The sequence below is a fragment of the Rhineura floridana genome, chromosome 4, assembly GCF_030035675.1.
Source record: "Rhineura floridana isolate rRhiFlo1 chromosome 4, rRhiFlo1.hap2, whole genome shotgun sequence".
Lineage (NCBI taxonomy): Eukaryota > Metazoa > Chordata > Lepidosauria > Squamata > Rhineuridae > Rhineura > Rhineura floridana.
The window spans coordinates 196589342-196608676 of record NC_084483.1 but is presented as its reverse complement, the minus strand read 5'-3'; the positions used below and the strand labels follow the sequence as shown (position 1 = coordinate 196608676).

The 19335-nt window shown below is 40.3% G+C and overlaps 1 protein-coding gene across 4 annotated transcripts in view; it reads left to right on the top strand.

Annotated features, from left to right (window-relative positions):
- Positions 1-19335, top strand: part of CCDC88A (coiled-coil domain containing 88A) — a 168405-nt gene that overhangs the window by 29175 nt on the left and 119895 nt on the right. For all 4 annotated transcript variants that reach the window (XM_061625755.1, XM_061625754.1, XM_061625753.1 and 1 more), the window contains exons 3-4: positions 7977-8085; positions 15698-15767. In XM_061625755.1, the coding sequence (XP_061481739.1) occupies positions 7977-8085; positions 15698-15767 (179 nt within the window). The remainder of the gene's footprint in view (positions 1-7976; positions 8086-15697; positions 15768-19335) is intronic.

The window sequence follows — 19335 nt, the reverse complement described above, 5'->3', positions numbered from 1 at the left end:
ATTTTTAAAACTTATATACCACCCGACTAGCAATAGCTCTCTGGACGGTGAACATAAATACAATAAAATACAAAAACATCACAATCTAAAATCAAATTTCACAATCTAAAAAACTGGATAAGCTAAAATCAAATTACAAAAATTACAATCATTAACAAAGAATTAAAATGCCTCGGAGAAGGCATTTGCTTTCCTTCTTTCGTTAACGATTTTAAGAGTTTCTTCAGTCATCCACTGAGATCTTTCTCTCTTTTTAACTAGAGGTATTGTCTTTTTGCATTCTTCCATGATAATGTCTCTGACTTCAATCCTTAGTTCTTCTGGTTCTCTGTCAACTAAGTTTAAAGACTCAAACCTGTTCCTTATTTGATCTTTATATTCTTCTGGGATGTTATTTAAATTGAATTTTGGCATTATGATTACTTTGTTCTTTAGCTTTACTCTGATTTTCGATATGACCAGTTCATGATCTGTACCGCAGTCAGCTCCTGGTCTGTTTTTTCGCAGAAAGTATGGAACTTCTCCATCTTCTGCTGCCAATTATATAATCAATTTGATTCCTATGTTGACCATTTGGTGATGTCCACGTGTTCAGTCGTCTTTTCAGTTGCTCAAAATATGTGTTTGCAAGAAACAAATAATTGGCTTCACAGAGTTCAGTAAGTCTTTCTCCTGCTTCATTTCTGTCTCCTAAGTCCCATTTCCCCGCAATTCCTAGTAGCACATCTTGTTTTGGTGTGTGATCAATTTCTTCCTGTACTTCTGCATAAAATCTCTCCAATTCCTCTTCTTCTGTATTTGCCGTTGGAGCATAGACTTGGATGATGGTTATGTTAATAGGTTTCCCGTTTAATCTGATTGATATCACTTGCTCAGACCTTGCGTTATAGGTCCAGTTGCTTTTGCTACATCACTTCTCACTATTAAAGCAACCTCGTTTCTTTTAATTTCTCATTTCCTGCATAAAATATTTTGTAGTTGCCTGATTGAAAATATGTCATTCCCATCCATTTTAATTCTCTCACATCAAGTATGTAATGTTGATGTGTTCCATTTCTTGCTTGACCATTTCTAACTTTCCCTGGTTGATGCTTCTCACATTCCCTGTTCCTATTGTGTACGTCGTACAACTCCGGACTCTCCTTTCGCATCTGTACGCATCAGCCTCTGGGCTTCCTTTTGGCTTTGACCCAGCTGCGTCATTAGTCACAACTCTACTCGTACTGGTCTTTTGTTCTTCCCAATAGCTTGCTGAGTGGCATCTGACCTGGGGGTCTCATCTTCCAGCACTATCTCGTGTTGCACTTAGGATATTCTGTTCATAGGCGTTTCATGGTAAGAGGTAATCAGTGTTATTCATTTAATGTAGCACATTAAATGCTATATGTATATAATTTAACTGGTTCCTTTTTTGTTTGTTTGAAGGAATGGCTTTCTTATATGAGGCTAATGGAAGAATACTTTTAAAAGCTGAGGTTGTAGTGGAGTAGCGTGAACAATTGCTTAATGGAAGGAGATGGTGTCACCCATTCAAGCATAACTGACTGAGAAACTTGGCACATGTCCTTAACACATCAGTGTGAATATGTGACAAAGTTCTGTTTCAGCTCACAGATTTTTTCAATATTAATAGTTAGTGAAGCATAACATTATGATCGCTTTCAGCTTTGGCATCTTAATTGGAGGATCACCCATACTTTCCTGCATCAACAAATATACTGTTAGAATTAATTCTGAACTACTATATATGATCAATTGTCATGAAGCTTTATTTTGTGATTTGCTCTGCCACACACAGTAGTGATGGCCATCTATTTCATAAGAGCCAGTCCACTTTAGATATTCAGAATATTTGTGGCTTTCTGACATAAAAAGTATTTGAATGTGAAGTTGCTTTTGTTGGTCTTTTAAAAAATATTTGATCCAATGCAAAAAAAGCTTATATCTAAATCCACCAGCCTCATATGACTATCTACAGAAATATGTCAGTTTTCCTTTATTCCTGGATGTAATAGCTCCATGCCATTTTAGTAGGTGACATGGTACAGAGCTATATCCACTTCCTCTGTTTTAAAAAGATATAAGTTTTAAGCCTTACCTTATCATAAATTGAAGCCAAATCCTGAAGACAGAGGTGTTATGTATTCCAAGTTCTTGAGTCTGGAAGGTGAGGAGACAGCCTGTTCTAGATGGGCTTGTACTCCCCTGGAAGGGTCTGGTTCATCACTTGGAGGTGCTCCTGGATTCAACCTTGTGGTCTCAGTGGTTAGGAGTGCCTTTTTTCAGCTATGGCTGGTTAGCTGGTTATGACCCCTTTTTGACAGAGATGATGGCCATAATACTCTTAGTAACTTCCAGTTTGGATTATTGTGAATTCGAGTCGAAACCAGCCTATTAGGTCAACAGAATGCTTTTGAACTGGAACCGACCAACGGATCCCATTCCTGCCATTGACCATTGTGACCTTCTGGAGTGACTGCAGGAGGTAGGCGGTTGGAGGTACTGAATTGCAGTGCTTCCACTTCTACCTGCAAGGCTGCTACCAGAAAGTAGTACTAGGAGATTCTTGTTTGGCTTTTGGGCTCTGGGGTCCCACAAGGGTCCATTCTGTCTCCTATGCTTTTTAACGTCTATATGAAACTGTTGAGAACTATCGTCCAAGGATTTAGAGCATGGTGTCATAAGTATGCTGATGACACACAGCTCTATCTCTCCATTCCATCTGAATGACGAGATGCTGTGAAGGTGTTGGGTAGGTGTTTGGAGGCAGTGAAGGGCTGGATGGGGACTAACAAATTGAGGCTGAATCTTGATAAGATAGAAGTGCTGTGCTTGGGTTATTCATGTGTTCAGGAATTAGGTGTATAACCTGTTCTGGGAAGGATTGTACTCCCCCTGAAACAGTTTCATAGACTGAGAGAACTCCTGGATTCAAACTTGTCACAAGAATCCCAAGTGGCTTCTGTGGCTGAGAGCATTTATGCCCAGCTGAGGCTGGTTCAACAGCTATGGCTTTTCCTGGATCAGGATAACTTGGTCAGAGTTGCCCATGCTCTGATGACGGCGTGTCTAGGCTACTGTAAAGTGCTGTATATGGGGCTGCCCTTGAAGATAGTCCAGAGACTGCAGCTAGAGCAGAATGCGTCTGCTAGGCTGGTATGTGGGGTACCTGATGGAACCATGAATCACTAGTCCTGAAAGCGCTGCACTGGCTGCCAGTGAGTTACTGGGCCTAGTTCAAGGTGATAGAATATAAAGCCCTAAGTAACTTCGGGACCCAAGGTGTAAAAGAGCAGCTCCCCCTGTATCAACCATCTTGGAACCTATGATTGGCAGGTGAGGTCTTGTTGATGGTGCTGTCACGGGGGGCTGCCCAGTTGGCACTGATCCTTGATAGGGCCTTTTCAAGGTGGATCCCTGTTTGTGGAATGCCCTCCCCAAAGAGATGTGTCTATCTTCATCACTATTGACTTTCAGGAGGAAGTTTATTTATTTATTTATTTATTTATTACATTTATATCCCACCTTTCTTTTCATCTTGAAAACATTCCTGTTTACCCAGGCACTTGATGGCTGAAGGGGACTGTTTCTGGCTGCCTGGAGAATGCTGCATGGAATAATGTTGTTAAACTGTGTTTTAGAATGTTTTTAAACCATTTTTAGAATGCTTTTCTTTTTGTTGCTGTTAAATTGTTTTGTTTGCTGCCTGGCTCCTTTGGGAGGAAGGGTGGGATATAAATGTAATAATAATAATAATAAATTCTGTAGTTTCCTGGCCGTTGTGACTATACATATAGTAATTTGTTTTCCACTGTTTTTAGTATTGTATTTTATGTTGTTGGACCTTGCCCTGGGACCACCTTGTGATGGGTGGATAATAAATTTAATAATATAGAGAGACAGTGGAAACTGCTTGTTTATGTACTAAGACAGGAGTGCTTGACTAATACAGTAGGGCCCTGCTTACCGGTGCTCCGCTTCCCAGCGTTCCGCTAATGCGGCAGGTTTCCTCCCCTCTTTTAAAGCCGCTTTTGCGGCATTTTCACACGATGCGCCCCATTAAAGTCAATGGGGTTCCGCTTTACGGAGATTTCCGCTTTACGGCAGGGGTCCGGAACGGAACCCGCCTTATAAGCGGGGCCCTGCTGTTGAGGCTTCAAAACATTGCTTGAATATAGCCTTCATGTATCCCACCTGCAACTGCCTGCAGTTTATAACCCACAATAGTTTAATAGATAGACTATAATACACCAGTGTATACCCAGTGTGGAATCCCTTTGCCTTCCAGACAAGTGATGAAATGGATTGGTGCATGTAGTCCACTTTAGGCTTGCAAAATGGGTACGTGATCTTTTAGCCAAATGTAAAAACAGGAAGGTTGGACAAGTAGATTTTAAAAATCCATTCACTTGGCAAAAAGGTCCCCTACCATTTAATATGGGACATTGTAAAAACAATGTGACAAAAATTTGCCTATTATTCTGAGTTATACTATGCATTTTGCAAGTTGTGAATTAAACCAAATACTTGTATTCAGTTACAGTACTAATGACTGAAAATAAGTTTCAGTGTTAGGCAGCATCAGTCAAGTATGTATTCACTGGCAAATAAATACTATACAATTCTTTCCTACTTCCAACAAATGTAATCTTTTAATGTACACTTTTGTTCCAGCATTTGAAGATCACAGTTAAAACATGAAGAGGGAGACATGTTGTTGGTATATCCAGTAGTATCCAGTACTCAGTTTCTCTTGTCGCATTTTCATATCAGCCATATATATAAAACATATGCAAATGTCTCTTTGCAGACATTCTGAAGTGGTGTTGAAATCTATTAAAGTAAAAAAAAATTAGGCTTTTAAAATGTAGAAATTGCTTATCCTCTGATACACTGAAGCTGCTGTTCTATGTCTACTGAGAAGTAAGTCCCACTGGATCCAGTGGGACTTACTCCCAGGTAAGTGGAGTTAGGTTTCAGCCTTAGAGATATATTCTGACAAGAGTGTTTGTGGAATAATAGATACAGTTTATATGTCAGATCTTGCAGAGCTGTGAATAATAAATCAAACCATTTATTATTTGGTTTATATAGGTTGTATTTGTACTGTGGTATAAATATAATTAAATTAATAATTTAGTACAGAGGAGTCTTGGGTTTAATCATTAAGTACTTCAATGAACAGATGGTAGGAGAAGAGAACTGATTTACAGTCTGTTTAGACTTAGAAATCTGATAGCTTAATGGCTTCTTATTTATTTGTGATAGATTTTGTTGCATGAAAAAGATAGCTAATCCCTAATTATGTGATGGCTGAATCTGTATTTTGTAGCTTTTTGAGAAATCTTAGAGTACCTCCTCTATATACTGTGCTTTTTGAACTAATGTATTACCATTGTCTGTTTGCCTCCCAATTGAAATTGATGTAACTTGTCATATGTAGGTTGCTCTTAAATGTAGAATTGCTTAAGGCTACCTTTTACTGCTGGGCTGCCTATTGAGTTATACACAGATTTGCCCTATTTTGCTAGGCTATTTGCCAGTGAAGCATTCCATTTTCTACCTTACAAAAGGAGCTATTCAGATACGTAGCAACTTTTATTCATCTCTTGCAGATGTTTTTTAATAATCCCATGTAGAAGAAAGGCCTTTTATTTTTGTTCTGAAAATATTTCAAAAGTAATTATCCTGCTTTTTAATTTTGAGAATATAAACTGAAAAGTCTAAAACAAACACCAAATTTTACACTGTTGCTTTTTATGGAAAAGCCCTTATTCATAGACATATTTATGGAACTTTGTTTTTGGAATCAGAATATTAGTATATCGACCCCTGTAATGTTTACTTTAACTGGCAGCAGCTCTCCATGGTTTCAGGCAGGGGTCTTTCCTAGTCCTGCTACTTGAATCCTTTAAACTGGAGAAGTTAGGGATTGAACCTCTAATGTGTACACAAAGCGTGTGCTATAGCTTGTTCCTCAGATACATGGCTATAGTTGCAATGGTGCAGACTGGTGGTTTTGTAGTGCTGTGACTTAAAAGCATTCAGTGTTGCCTTTTTGTAAGAAAGTTTAGATGATCTAACTCTGTTTCTGTCATGCATCAATTTGTCTGTATCCATTCAATGTTTCATATTCTGCCTGATGATCTATTCTATATTTCTCTGAACAATGCTTTTTTTTAGAACTTGGCCCTGAAAAGTGACTAATAAATAAATGAAGCAGAGTGTGCAGCAGTCATATGTTTGCCATGCTGAAGAGTAGAGCTGCTACATGTTCATAGGCCTAGAGGCCTAAAATCTCTCCACCAAAATCTTACCACCTCTGGCCCAAACCTAAGCTGTTTGAACCAGGTTTAGAAAGTTTTTTTAACTGCATTATTTACTGTTAGATTAGAGTTACAACTTAATGTTTCCCCAGAAACTCATCTGCTAGAAATTTTGACTAAAATTCATGGAAATACTTAGAATTATAGAATCTTAGAGTTGGAAGGGACCTGCAAGGCCATCGAGTCCAACCCCCTGCTCATTGCAGGAATCCAAATCAAAGCATACCCAACAGGTGGCTGTCCAGCTGTCTCTTGAAGGCCCCCAGTATTGGAGAGACCACCACCTCCCCAGGCAATTGGTTCCGTTGTTGTACCGCTCTAGTAGTTAGGAAGTTTTTCCGGATGTTCATTTGAAATCTGGCTTCCTGTAACTTGAGCCCATTATTCCATGTCCTGCACTCTGGGATGACCGAGAAGATAGCCTGGCCCTCCTCTGTGCGACAACCTTTCAAGTGCTTGAACAGTGCTATCATATCTCCCCTCAGTCTTCTCTTTCTTTATTACACTATTCTACACTCATGGTTAAAAGATGTTTACACAAATTAATGTGTGTATAAATGCTAAAATTATGCCCAGCCACCAAATGCCTACTTCGATTAAAATATTTTATATGATGTTCACAGTGGGACATTCAGTGTTCCTGGTTTGGAACATCCATTGAAATATCCCATGGATATTCTTTGGCTCCAAACCTATGGTTCTTGTGAGACGCGTGTTATCTAACTGCCCTTACTTCTTTGTTGTTCACCTTGTATGTTCACATAAACAAAGTGCTCCCTTTGTGCCAAATGCCTTTCACAAAGTGTTCGGAAGGTTCTGTAGATACAGGAGCAGTGATACAGCCTCATGCTTGTATGATTTAAATATTTATATAGTTCCATGTTAGCCTCAAAGGTCTGTAAGGCTGCTTACAAACCATACATTTAAAACAATGTTAAAAAACACAATAAATAAAAACAATAAAAGTTAAACCTGGCACATTTTATATACTCTTCTTCCTGTGGCTTGATTGACTTGCTGTCAAATTAGTTGAAATGGGGTGTGGTGGGGGAAGTGAAGCCTGGAGCTGTCTATTTATAGATGTAACTTTTCATTGGTGGGCATAGAATTCTGACTACTTTGGCCATTCTTTTGTTGCTTCCCTGGTGTGTCCCCAACTTCCTTATGCTGGCATTGGCTGGTTCTAGTACGTCTCCACCTCTCTTTTCTGAAAATGGGGGCACACAACACTAGTCAAACACTTCCCCTTTTTACTGTAAAACCTGGTAGGATCAGTTTGGGTGCATTTTTTTTAAAGAAATTGCTTCAAAGATATTTTAGAGCTGTTCGGCAGATCAGCCAGTTTCCTCCTCCAGGTGTGGCCAATGGAAACGCTTTGCTGTAGGTGACCCGTGTTCTCACAGCCTAAGCCAGCATAACTTTTGTGTTCCATTGTTTTCTGGTGGTAGCAACACATGAGAAGGCTTTTTCCCTGGTGCTCTGTCCCAAGATGTTAGGTCAACGTTCTCTTTATGTTCCACTGACAATTGGAAAATCTCCTTAAACAAACTTTGATTCTGTTGTTGCTTGATACCTGGGCTTGACCCATAAATTTTCTTCTGTGAATTTCAGCTAAATGAACATTATTATTTTGTTTGTTGTTTATTTTAGTAACCCTAAAGCAGCCAGTCAAAGAGTGAATAAGAAAGTCAATAATGATGCATCTCTTCGAATTCAAAATTTATCTATTTTGGTGAAGCAAATTAAATCATATTACCAGGTAAGTGATTTTTCTCTCTTTTAAAATACATTTTAAAAGATGTGTTTTGTGGGAATTAATAAGAGGAAGCTAAACAGTTGTAGACACAACTGTCTAATTTGTGAATTCTTTGAGGTATAATGTTGACTTTGCCTTCTCCTTATTTATTCTGAAGGAACTGAAACTTTTTAAAATATTAAAAACGAAAACTAGTGGTGATAATATTGGCTAGCCATGTTCTACATTGTCTTTCTGTTTGGCTGTTTAAAGAACCGTCAGAGAATCAACAGTAATTGATAAGAGGGATAGGTAAAAACTGGTTGTTTCATATAGAGCTAGTTTCCTTCTGCAGTGCAATTTTGTCTGGACAGGCCTAACAGCCGTTAACCATTATGTTGGTATTAACAGTAGCCAGTGTTGAGCTTGCCACACTTAATCCAGGTCTGAAGTGAGTGTGGGAATGGAGAGTGTGTGTGTGATCCTGTGGTTCACTCCCAATTGCTTAATCCTGTTTAACTAATTGGAAATAGTACATCTGCACTCCCTTTCAGCAGTATTTAATATATGCATTCTAGTGCATTGTCAATTTATCATCATCATCATCCATCATCAATCATCATCAATCATCATCATCAGTCATCATCATCATCTATTACGTTTGTATACCATTCCATAGCCGAAGCTCTCTGGGCGGTTTACAACCATTAGAGTGGCTACAAGAGTCAATTTGTTTATAGAGCTAGATACTATTCACCTTTTGATAGTCTATAGACATCTACAGACGTTGAAAGCTTATAGGCACCTTTACACATTTCTCCACTTTCCCTCCCTTCTGAATACTACAACAATTTTTGCCCATTTGAGGATCTCAGCATAAGTCTGCCCAATAGCCTCTTGTGTCCCATGTTTGTTTCCTGCTATGCTGTTCATTATGTTTATCACTCAGGCAAGAAATGGAACACATCAACATTACAATACTTGGCGTGAATGAATTAAAATGGATGGGAATCACACATTTTCAATCAGGCAACTACAAAATATTTTATGCAGGAAATGAGAAATTAAGAAGAAACGGAGTTGCTTTAATAGTGAGAAGTGATGTAACGAAAGCAATTAGGAGCTTTCTGAGTGAGGTCAGAGCGAGTTTTATCTATGAGATTTTAACAGGAAACCTATTAACATAACCATCATCCAAGTCTATGCTCTAATGGCAAATGCAGAAGAAGAGGAATTGGAGAGATTTTATGCAGAAGTACAGGAAGAAATTGATCACACAAGATGTGCTACTAGGAATTGCGGGGAAATGGGACTTAGGAGATAGAAATGAAGTAGGAGAAAGACTTATTGAATTCTCAATCAAATTTTATTATACGGTCATAGACCTGATATACAATTGATTAGAACAACAGTTTAAAAACAAGTATTACAAAATCATCAGCAAAATGAACTTAAAAGTTATTAAGTACTATTTTTACGTATATTCTGGGCTACTACTAGAAACTGGGCAACTGATTCAGTAACACTCTTGTCTGAATCGGACAGAAGATAGTTTGTTAGCCACTTTAAGGACCTACCTGGGAAAGCTTCGGTACAGGGTACAATAAATCTAGTACAAGGATTCTTGTATAGATCACAGATAAGAAGAACATGAACAATTGTGTCAATCTCTCCCTTATTACAAATACAAAGACGTTTTGCATATGGGATTCTTTGAAAATGGCCTTCTAAGAGCACCGAAGGGAGGCAATTAAATTTAGCCCTAGCAAACAAATGGCGGAAACTCGGGATGGTCAAATTTTCTAGATAAATTGCAGACTTAGGGAATGGGAAGCTTATTCCAAAATGGGAAAGAGAACAAGTTTTACAAGCAGAGGCCACTGAATATTGGAGGGCTATGTCCATAACACGCTGGCCTTATGATATGGTTAGCCAAGTCACAGCTCATAGAGGAAAGCAAGTCTAATGGTAAACCGAGCAACTTGAATTTCTCAATGAAAGTTTGGGACCAAGTGCTAGAGAATGGATCATTCCAAATTAAGTGTAAATAAGAGTCTTGGATCTATTGATGACTGAGATAGTTTAGCCCATAGGAGTTCTCTGGGGATGGAATCAAAGGCAGTCCTGAGGTCAATAAAGGCCACATATAAACCGTTGCCAAAATTGCCTCTGTACTTCTCCGCCAGGTGTCTCAGCACCAGGCAGTGATCAATAGTGGATCTGCCCTTCCTAAAACCGGCCTGCTCACGTCCTAGAATATTTTCCTCTTCGATCCAGGAATTCAGTCTTGTATTTAAAATACCAGCGTAAATTTTCTCTACTACAGACAAGAGACTGATAGGTCTATAATTAGTAGGGTCGTTTCTATCACCTTTTTTATACACAGGAATGACTACCGCTTCCAACCATGTTTGTGGGAACTTGCCCGTTTGATTAATCAACATAAAAAGGTTGGCCAGCATGAATTCTGTGAAGCAGTAATTTGTTTCTTGCAAACACACATTTTGAGCAACCGAAAAGACGATTGTACACGTGGACATCACCAAATGGTCAACATAGGAATCAAATTGATTATATAATTGTTAGCAGAAGATGGAGAAGTTCCATACTTTCTGCGAAAACAAGACCAGGAGCAGACTGTGGTACAGATCATGAACTGGTCATATCGAAAACCAGAGTAAAGCTAAAGAAGAACAAAGTAATCATAATGCCAAAACACAATTTAAATAACATCCCAGAAGAATATAAAGAATATTAAATAAGGAACAGGTTTGAGTCTTTAAACTTAGTTGACAGAGAACCAGAAGAACTATGGAGTGAAGTCAGAGACATCATCATGGAAGAATGCAAAAAGATAATACCTCTAGTTAAAAAGAGAGAAAGACCTTAATAGATGACTGAAGAAACTCTTAACATGGTAAAAGAAAGAGGGAAAGCAAAAGGAGATAGAAACATGGTTAGAACCCTAAATGCAGTAATACAGCAACTAGTACGTAGGGACAAAGAGAACTATTACAAATGGTTATTGTATAGAAATAGGACAACAAAAAGGGTAGAACAAGAGACCTATTCCAAAAGATTAGAGAAATGAAAGGCAATTTCAAGCCAAGAGTAGGGATGTTGAATAATCAACAGAGGAATACACTGACTGACCGAGATGAAATATAAGGAAGATGGAAGCAATACACTGAAGAACTCTATAAAAGAAATGCAAGGATGACAGATTCATTCACGGAGAAACCAGAAATTTTAGAATGTGAGGTGAAAGCTGTTCTTAAAATATTTGGAAGAAAGCAATCACCAGGACCAGATGGTATACCAATAGAATTGCTACAAGCTGCTGAGACTGAATCTGTCCAAATTTTGACAAAAATTTGTCAACAAATATGGAAAACTAAACAAAGGCCCACAGACTGGAAGTGTTCAATATGTATCCCAATTCCAAAGAAAGGGGATCCAAGGGAATGCAGTAATTATTGAACTATTGCCTTAATATCCCATGCAAGTAAATTAAAGCTTAAGATTCTACAACAAAGGCTCTTACCATATGTGGAGCGAGAAATGCCAGATGTCCAAGTTGGATTTAGAAAAGGAAGAGGGTACCAGAGATCATATTGCTAACCTACATTGGATAATGGAATGGACCAAGGTATTTCAGAAGAAACCCCCCTGTGCTTGATAGATTACAGCAAAACCTTTGATTGTGCAGATCATGAGAAACTACAGGATGCTTTAAAAGAAATGGGTATATGTCCTGATGCGCAACATATACTCTGGAGAAGAGGCTACTGTAATTACAGAATATGGAGAAACTGACTGGTTCCCCATCGGAAAGGGTGTGAGACAAGGGTGTATTTTATCACCCTTATTGTTTAATCTATATGCAGAACATATATGGGAAGTGGGATTGGACCAAGATGAAGGTGGTGTGAAAACTGGAGGGAGAAATATCAATAATTTAAAATATGAAGATACCATACTACTAGCAGAAACCAGTAATCACATCACCAACTAGGCTTCTGAGGAATCCACATTGTTGCAACCTGTGGCTGACTTTATTATACAGCCACAAGAGTGGCTGTATACTATAGTCAGTAGGGATTTTTCGCGTTCTACCATGTTAAATGAAAATACACATACACACACCTTTCTGGTGCTTTGTATAGTCCCACTTCAAAACAAAAATGTACGAGTCTTATACTGTTGGATTCAGAATCGCTTGCTCTACAACTCTGAAAGTTTTTTTGGTGATACACCGTTCCCCCCCCCCCACACACACACACAGAGAATTCACAGGTTAAAGTGAAAAACGGGAGAGAGAAATATAATATTTTAGGGAGGTTAAAAACTTAAATGGGTGCTTTACTCTCTGGAAGCTTTTTTCAGTCTGTATACTTAAAATCATTATATGGTAGTAAACTTGATTGATTTCCATGCCAGGAATGTTATAATTGGAGTGTCACACTTGATTAATCTCTGAGGGAACATTTTCCTTATCTGTATCTGTATATTTTGGTATTTTTCAGTATAGCTGTAAAATTCCAGTATGATGGGCTGTATTCAGCTAAGTCATATTCAGAGTAGAAATTGAAGTCAGTGACTTCAGTGGTCATTGAAGGCTTGACTAATAAGTCCATTGATGTCAGTGGCTTTACTCTTGCATTGTAGCTAATGCTTGATTGTATGGCTGCAGCTAATGTTTCAGTCATCTTTCTGATCAATATTTTATTATTATACTATGGTACTTAGATTTGATTCCAAGCAATGACTTACCTTTACAAGTATTAAAAATGTAAACTTAAATTAATTACATTAAATTAAGTTCAGTACATCGGATCCTTTAGATATAGTTTGGTTATTTTCTGTCTTATATCTATTTAAAATCTTACCTTACTTTGAGAAGTAGATTTTCAGTTTCTTCATAACTGTCAAAATATATTATTGAACAACAGCTGGAACAAAAGAGGACAACCTTCTACATAAATGTGGACATTTTTATTGAGCATACTGCAAAATCCCTATTACATAGAAAAACATTCATGCTGCCAAATCTTAAATGTGTTAGCATCTGCTGTGATGTGTATTCCCCTCAAACTTCTGGAGACCTATCAACTTTAAAAATTAGGTGCTGTCTAGACTGAGGATTTTCTCTGATTACCACTACTGCACACTGGTGGCTGTATAGTTAGAACAGAGCAACTTATGTGTGACTGTTCATAGAATACTTAGATTGTACCTGTTTCCTAAAAACAAATATTTTTCAGTCCTGGACAACACTGTACATTTCAGTTGAAGCCAATCTGTGCTATATCTCTAGACCTCATTGACCTGACTATTGTGATTCAGTTTGTTCTTGTCTGCATTTTTAAATCCTCCTAGACCTAGAACAATGTAGGAAATTGCTTTTATAAACCATGATAGCTTGTATATAACAGATTTTAATTTATTAGCTTCATACTCCATCAGTGATCACTAGTTCTTTTTTTATTGTGTCTCAGTCTTATGTGCACACTGAAGTTAACTTTTTTCAGTTTACTGTTGGTCAGTCAGGTGGGCCTAATGTGGGTCAGTCTGGTGGGTCTCAGTTTTCCATTGTGTAAGACAAGATGTTCATGGAGGAATGGTTGGTGCATATACCAGTCAATCTTCCACATCAGTGCTATTATTGCTATTATAATCAATTTAATTTGTTCTTCACGCGATACACAATGTCTCTAGACAACTTAAAATACACAATTAAAAACAATTATCAGGCTTAATAATTAAACAACAATACCCCCTCCTGGCCAAAAATAAACTACTGAAAGCATGAGAATCATATTCCTTCAAATGCCTGGGATAAGAAGTATGCCTTATCCTGGCACCAAATGGGTGTTATTGTCTCTGTCTGCCAGGAAGCCCTTGCTGGGAAGTGCATTTCATAGACAAAGGGCCTCAAATGATGATAGTATGGACTTAATACTTTTAAATCAGAAGAGGCATTCCATTACGCACTGCGAGTGGGGCTTCATAGGCTAAAGGTAAACCAGTGCCGTATATTCCGGCGTATAAGATGACTTTTTAACCCAGGAAAATCTTCACAAAAGTTGGGGGTCGTCTTATACGCCGGGGGTCGTCTTATACGCCGGAATATAGTATTTCTCCTGGCCCGGCGTCCCCTCCCCTGAGGGGAATCCCCATTGCTCCTCCGTCCCCGCCATCTCCTGCGCGGCCTCCTCCGCTGCAAAATGGCGGCCAGGGTGGGGAGCAGCAGCAGCAGCAGCCTCCCCGCATCCTTTTCCTCCGTGGCGGCCTCGCCTGCGCCGCCTCCCGCCGCTGCTGCTGCTCCTCCGCCCGTGGCTGCTCAGGTGAGCGACGGGGCCGCGGCGGCGGCGGCGGCTGCTCCTTGGGCGGCCAACGGCGGGCCGCTTTTGCTGCTCTCGCTGCCGCAGGCCGGAGGTGGGAACCCGCTGCCGACAGCTGCCCTTGCGGCCTCCTCCTCGGCGCCCTCCGCCGCCGCCTCCGGCCTGCTGGCGCCGCGGGAGCTGGCCTACAACTGGCAGGCGACGAAGCCGACGGTGCAGGAGCGCTTTGCCTTCCTCTTCAAGAACGAGGTGCTCAGCGACATCCACTTCTTGGTGGGCAAAGGTCGGTGCGGGCTATGGGGCGAGGGGGCGCTGGCCACGCAGGGAAGAAAGGGGAGAGGGACGCTGGCTTTTTAAACGGGGATCAGGGTCTTTCTTGCGGCTGGGGTGGGTTGCTATGGGGGCAAGCGGGTTGAAGAGTTGTGGCTGTGGTTGGGGGGCTGTTATTCCGGCGTATAAGATGACTTTTTAACCCAGGAAAATCTTCTCAAAAGTTGGGGGTCGTCTTATACGCCCAGTCGTCTTATACGCCGGAATATACGGTAGTTTGAATTGTATTAGAAACATAGGCAGCCAGTGCCTAAACTAGTGTTCTACGCAATGAGACACAGTGATACATCTGTGGAAAACTAATCCTTTATGTAGGCTTTCCTCCATTGTGAACACTGTAGTCACAGTTCTGGAATTTTCTAGAACTGTAGCCCAGGCACTTGCCCTTCCCTTTCTAGTAGAGTGGCTTGCAGCATGTGTGCATGCCATAAGGTACAGGGTGCTTGCCTTCCTTCTCATTCTTAATTGCTGTGTTACCAGCAGCAAAGTAGATGCTTTTCTCCATTGAAGGTTTCTACCTTCATGGGCTTTTAGACCTTTCTTTTCCTTCAGGAGTTTCCTTTTGTTCTTTTTTCTTTTGATTTTTCAAGCAACTGCCTAGCAAGCAGTAGGCAGCTAAGTCACAGCAAGAGTTACAACTCCAGAGATTGAATACTTGGTGGTGGTGGTGGGGAGTAAACGTGCTTCTTCTGTTCACCCTTTTGGAAGGCAAGAAAATCTGGGAATGTGCTGTGGCTGTGGTCCTGCAGCACAGAAGGGTGCAAAAGATATTGGATATTGCAATCCCTATACATTGAGTACATTGGAGCTTAATCCTAGGTAAATATAAATACAGAACTGTAGCCTAATATAAACCAGAAGTGAGTTTAAATGGGGGCTTAATTATAAACCTATTTATGTTTTTAGTCACATATGGAAGGTGTGGTCATACCTTTTGTAAATCTTGACATTTGTTTCTATAGGAGACACTGCAACAATTGATTATGATGCCTTTGCCAAATGTCTTAATAATTGGCAAAAATCCCTTTTCGGGTAAGTCTTCACATCCATTATAATCTATATGATAACCCTATAAAATAAGTTAGTATTATCTCACGTATTGCAGAAGGGGAGACTAAGGCTGCCTACACACTAATCCCTTATAACTGATAAATGTAGCTTTTCTCATCTCATCTTTATAGTTTGTGGTCATTGACCAGCCGTACAGGGACAAGTATTTAAATGCAGAAGGGCAGAAGAATTACACCTGATCTGGCTTTCCTGGTCTAATGTATGAATTGGACATGGGTCCACTTTAGAATTCCCACTCCTGCTGGATTCCAGCAGTGAGGTGATCCAAGGGCTAACTCGTCTTCGTCTTTTTTTTACAGGTACTAACTGCCTGGAGCAGCTAGTGCAGCCCCCCCCCCGCTACATGGGTTAAAAATGTTACTGCAATTCCTTCTGGGAGCTATGGGACATGATAATGTGCCGTCACTCTCAAGGAGATGGTATAGGGAAAATGAGCTAGGCAGCTTATATCTGGAAGAGAGAGAGAAAAGGCAGTGAGAAATGCTTCATTTTTAAAAAAACAAGTAATTAATTTTGTGCAGATTGTAAGATTATTCCTAAAAATCAGCATAGATACAGGATAGAACACACTTAGCAGTGACCATATCCGAAAGGACATGAGCTGGATTAAGACTGTTCCATCTTTCCTTATACTTTTGACTTTGTGACTGCATTTTTGTAGACACTGACTCATCAGGAAAATCTAAAGAGTGTTGAATATCTTCACAGTTCTATTTTTTGGATGTGTGAGTTGTAGGAACTGGAATCCGAGCAAGGTGTGTGGTGGCTTCTTTCTTGTATCTCTCGGTAGTAGGAACAAGGAATCCATCCATCAGTGAGTTAGATCCTCCTTGCACCCAGGAGAGACAAGGAAGTACATGACAACCTTTTTTTTAGTCTAACCCTGACCTTCATCTTTTGCAGCTTGTCTCTACTCTCTTACCTTAGTCTGTCCTAATACTTAGATTCCTCTTAGCTATCTTCTTCTCTGACCACTTTTTAAAGCCATCTGCTTCCTTTTTGTCTCTCCCATCTTCCCCTCTCCCCCCACTGCAACATGGGGACACGGAAACCTGCAAAGAAGAAAACAAAGCACATTAGAGTCATTAAGACTCCGTCTGCAGCAAAAAAGCAAGCTGCTGCCACCACAGAGCCTCCTCATGTGAACCTCCACTGTGCATTTGTTCATAATGCCACAGAAATGTCTCTTGCTCCTCCAGTATGCTCAGGGCCCAGCCATGCCAGCTATAGCCACTTTTGCTGGTCTGTAGCCCATCCAGATGTTGTGCCTGACTTAGAGGATCCTCCAACCACTACTCATGGTGTAGAGCTCCTCAGTGATTCCTTCTAGTAGAATTCAGACCTTATCCTGGCCTTTGACGTGGGTGAGATCTTTTTAACTTTTGCTAGGGACTTACCTGCTTCAAATACTAGCACAGAAGAGTTACAAGTACATAAAAAAGCCTGCATCAGGCCAGTAGCCCATCTAATCCAGCATCCTGTTCTTGCTGTGCTCAACCAAATGCCATTGGGAAGCCCACAATCAGGACCTGAATGCAAGCACACTCTTCCCTCCTGCAGTTTTCAGCAACTGGTATGTAGAGGCATACAACTTCTGACAGTGAAGACAGAACATAGTGAACACAGTTGCCTTCATGGTCATTTTTCTAGAGGGGGGGTCATTCTGTTCTCCAGGTTTTTTGGGGTACCATTTTCTTACCCCAGTGCTTGGCATGGGGATTTCCAACAGAACACTGTATCCCCTTCCCTTCCTTGGCAACAAGTGCCAATTCTCTCCAGTCTTTTAGAGGAGCAGCTTATAGAAAAATGAATCCGTTATTGCAGACCTGCAGGGCATGGCTCATATTCCCCACCCCACCCCATGGAAAGGCCACCTAAAATGTCAGTGCCTGCAGAGACTATTCCACATGAGTCTGTTCCTCCTCCCTAAAGCATCCAAATGAACAGCCTATAATTTTACCTAATCACTCTTCTACAAAGCCTGATCAAGGTTCACCTCTTCCAATTCCACACAGGCAGCCACACCAACCTGTTCTCCTTGAGGCCTCTCCCTTGAGGGAGGATTCTCTTTCCAAGGACCTTCTCCCATTAGAGAGGAAGTGAAGTGGAATGATGACAAAGCCATAGAAAAAACACCTTCTAACAGGCTGTCCCACAATGAAAATTTCCTGCCGCTGCTAACCAGAGCCATTACATTCTTCAGCCTTCAAGATGTACCATCTCAAGCAGTCAGATGTCCTTCCAGGAGAATGAGTGTGCTTCCAGAGGTCAGAACGTCCACTTAATTTGTCCCAATGCCAGACTTTTTTGTTACCTTTGTCCATGCTGGGGCTGCTCCACTCCATATCAAAAAAGCAATTCATTTGGAACAAAACTGCTATTGACTCCCCCCTGGTTTTATGGAGGAAGTAAAGGTTCATGGTATAGATGCCCCAGTCACATACTCCTTTCTGGATTGATCTCCCTGAATATAATGACACCTCCCTACAGGTTACTATTGAGAGAGAGAGACTAAAGGTGCACTTAAAAAAAAATATTTCTATCTTATGAGCCTCCAACTCTATTTTTACCAGAATCTCTATGTTTTGACTGGAGGACTTAATAACAAAAATGATAAAAACATAACATTTTTAATCTGGTTAAATACTAAACTAAGGTGTTCCTTGCCTTTGCAAGTCCCTTGCCTTCATAATAGATGCCTCTCTAGACTTTCTCCAATTTGCAGCAAGGGCAAAAGCAGCCATCTCTGGCAGGAGGGCCCTGTCGCTTAGGCATTGACAGGTAGATGCCCCCTTGGTCGAACCTATCATCAACCCCCTTTAAGGGGATTTTTGTGTTTGGGCAAGATAATTTAAAAGAGGTTCTAATTGTAACAAAGGACAAAAAGAAAGCAATGCTTATCTCTCATAAGAGAAAAGAAAGGAAAACGCCCAGACATAACTATTGTTCCTTTAGTTCCTCCAGACCTATATTTTGCTCCCGATACTCCAAGCCAGTAAGACCACAATGGACCAAAATTCCATTCTCCATCAAGCCTCTGCCTAGAAGGAATCTACATGTATCTTTACCTGGACAACTTGAACAAAGAGCCCTTCAAGACATTCAGATCGCCCTAGCCACTGTAAAAGATCATGGGTTCCTGGTGAACACAGTCAAAAGTTACCTCCTCCATTCAAGGAGATTGCAGCACCTGGGATCTGTAAAACAGTGGTTCCTAACCTTTGAGTACTGGAACCCCTTTGTAAGCTCAAAAAATGTTGTGACCCCCACACACACTAATTGTAATTTTAATCTCTGTTAATTGAAAAATTGGTGTGTGGCAAAATCACATCTCCAAATACCCCTTTCCATAAAAAGCTCCCTGCAGACAGGGAGGTGTTGCTTTCTTTTTTTAATGCAAAGGTCCAATCAAATTGGACTCTCTCCCCCTCCCCCCCAAAAAAAGTCTGAAGATGTACAGATCTGTCTCCCAACACCAGAGGTTTACAGCATTGGGCTAAGATCCAGGTTCAAATCCCCACTCAGCCGT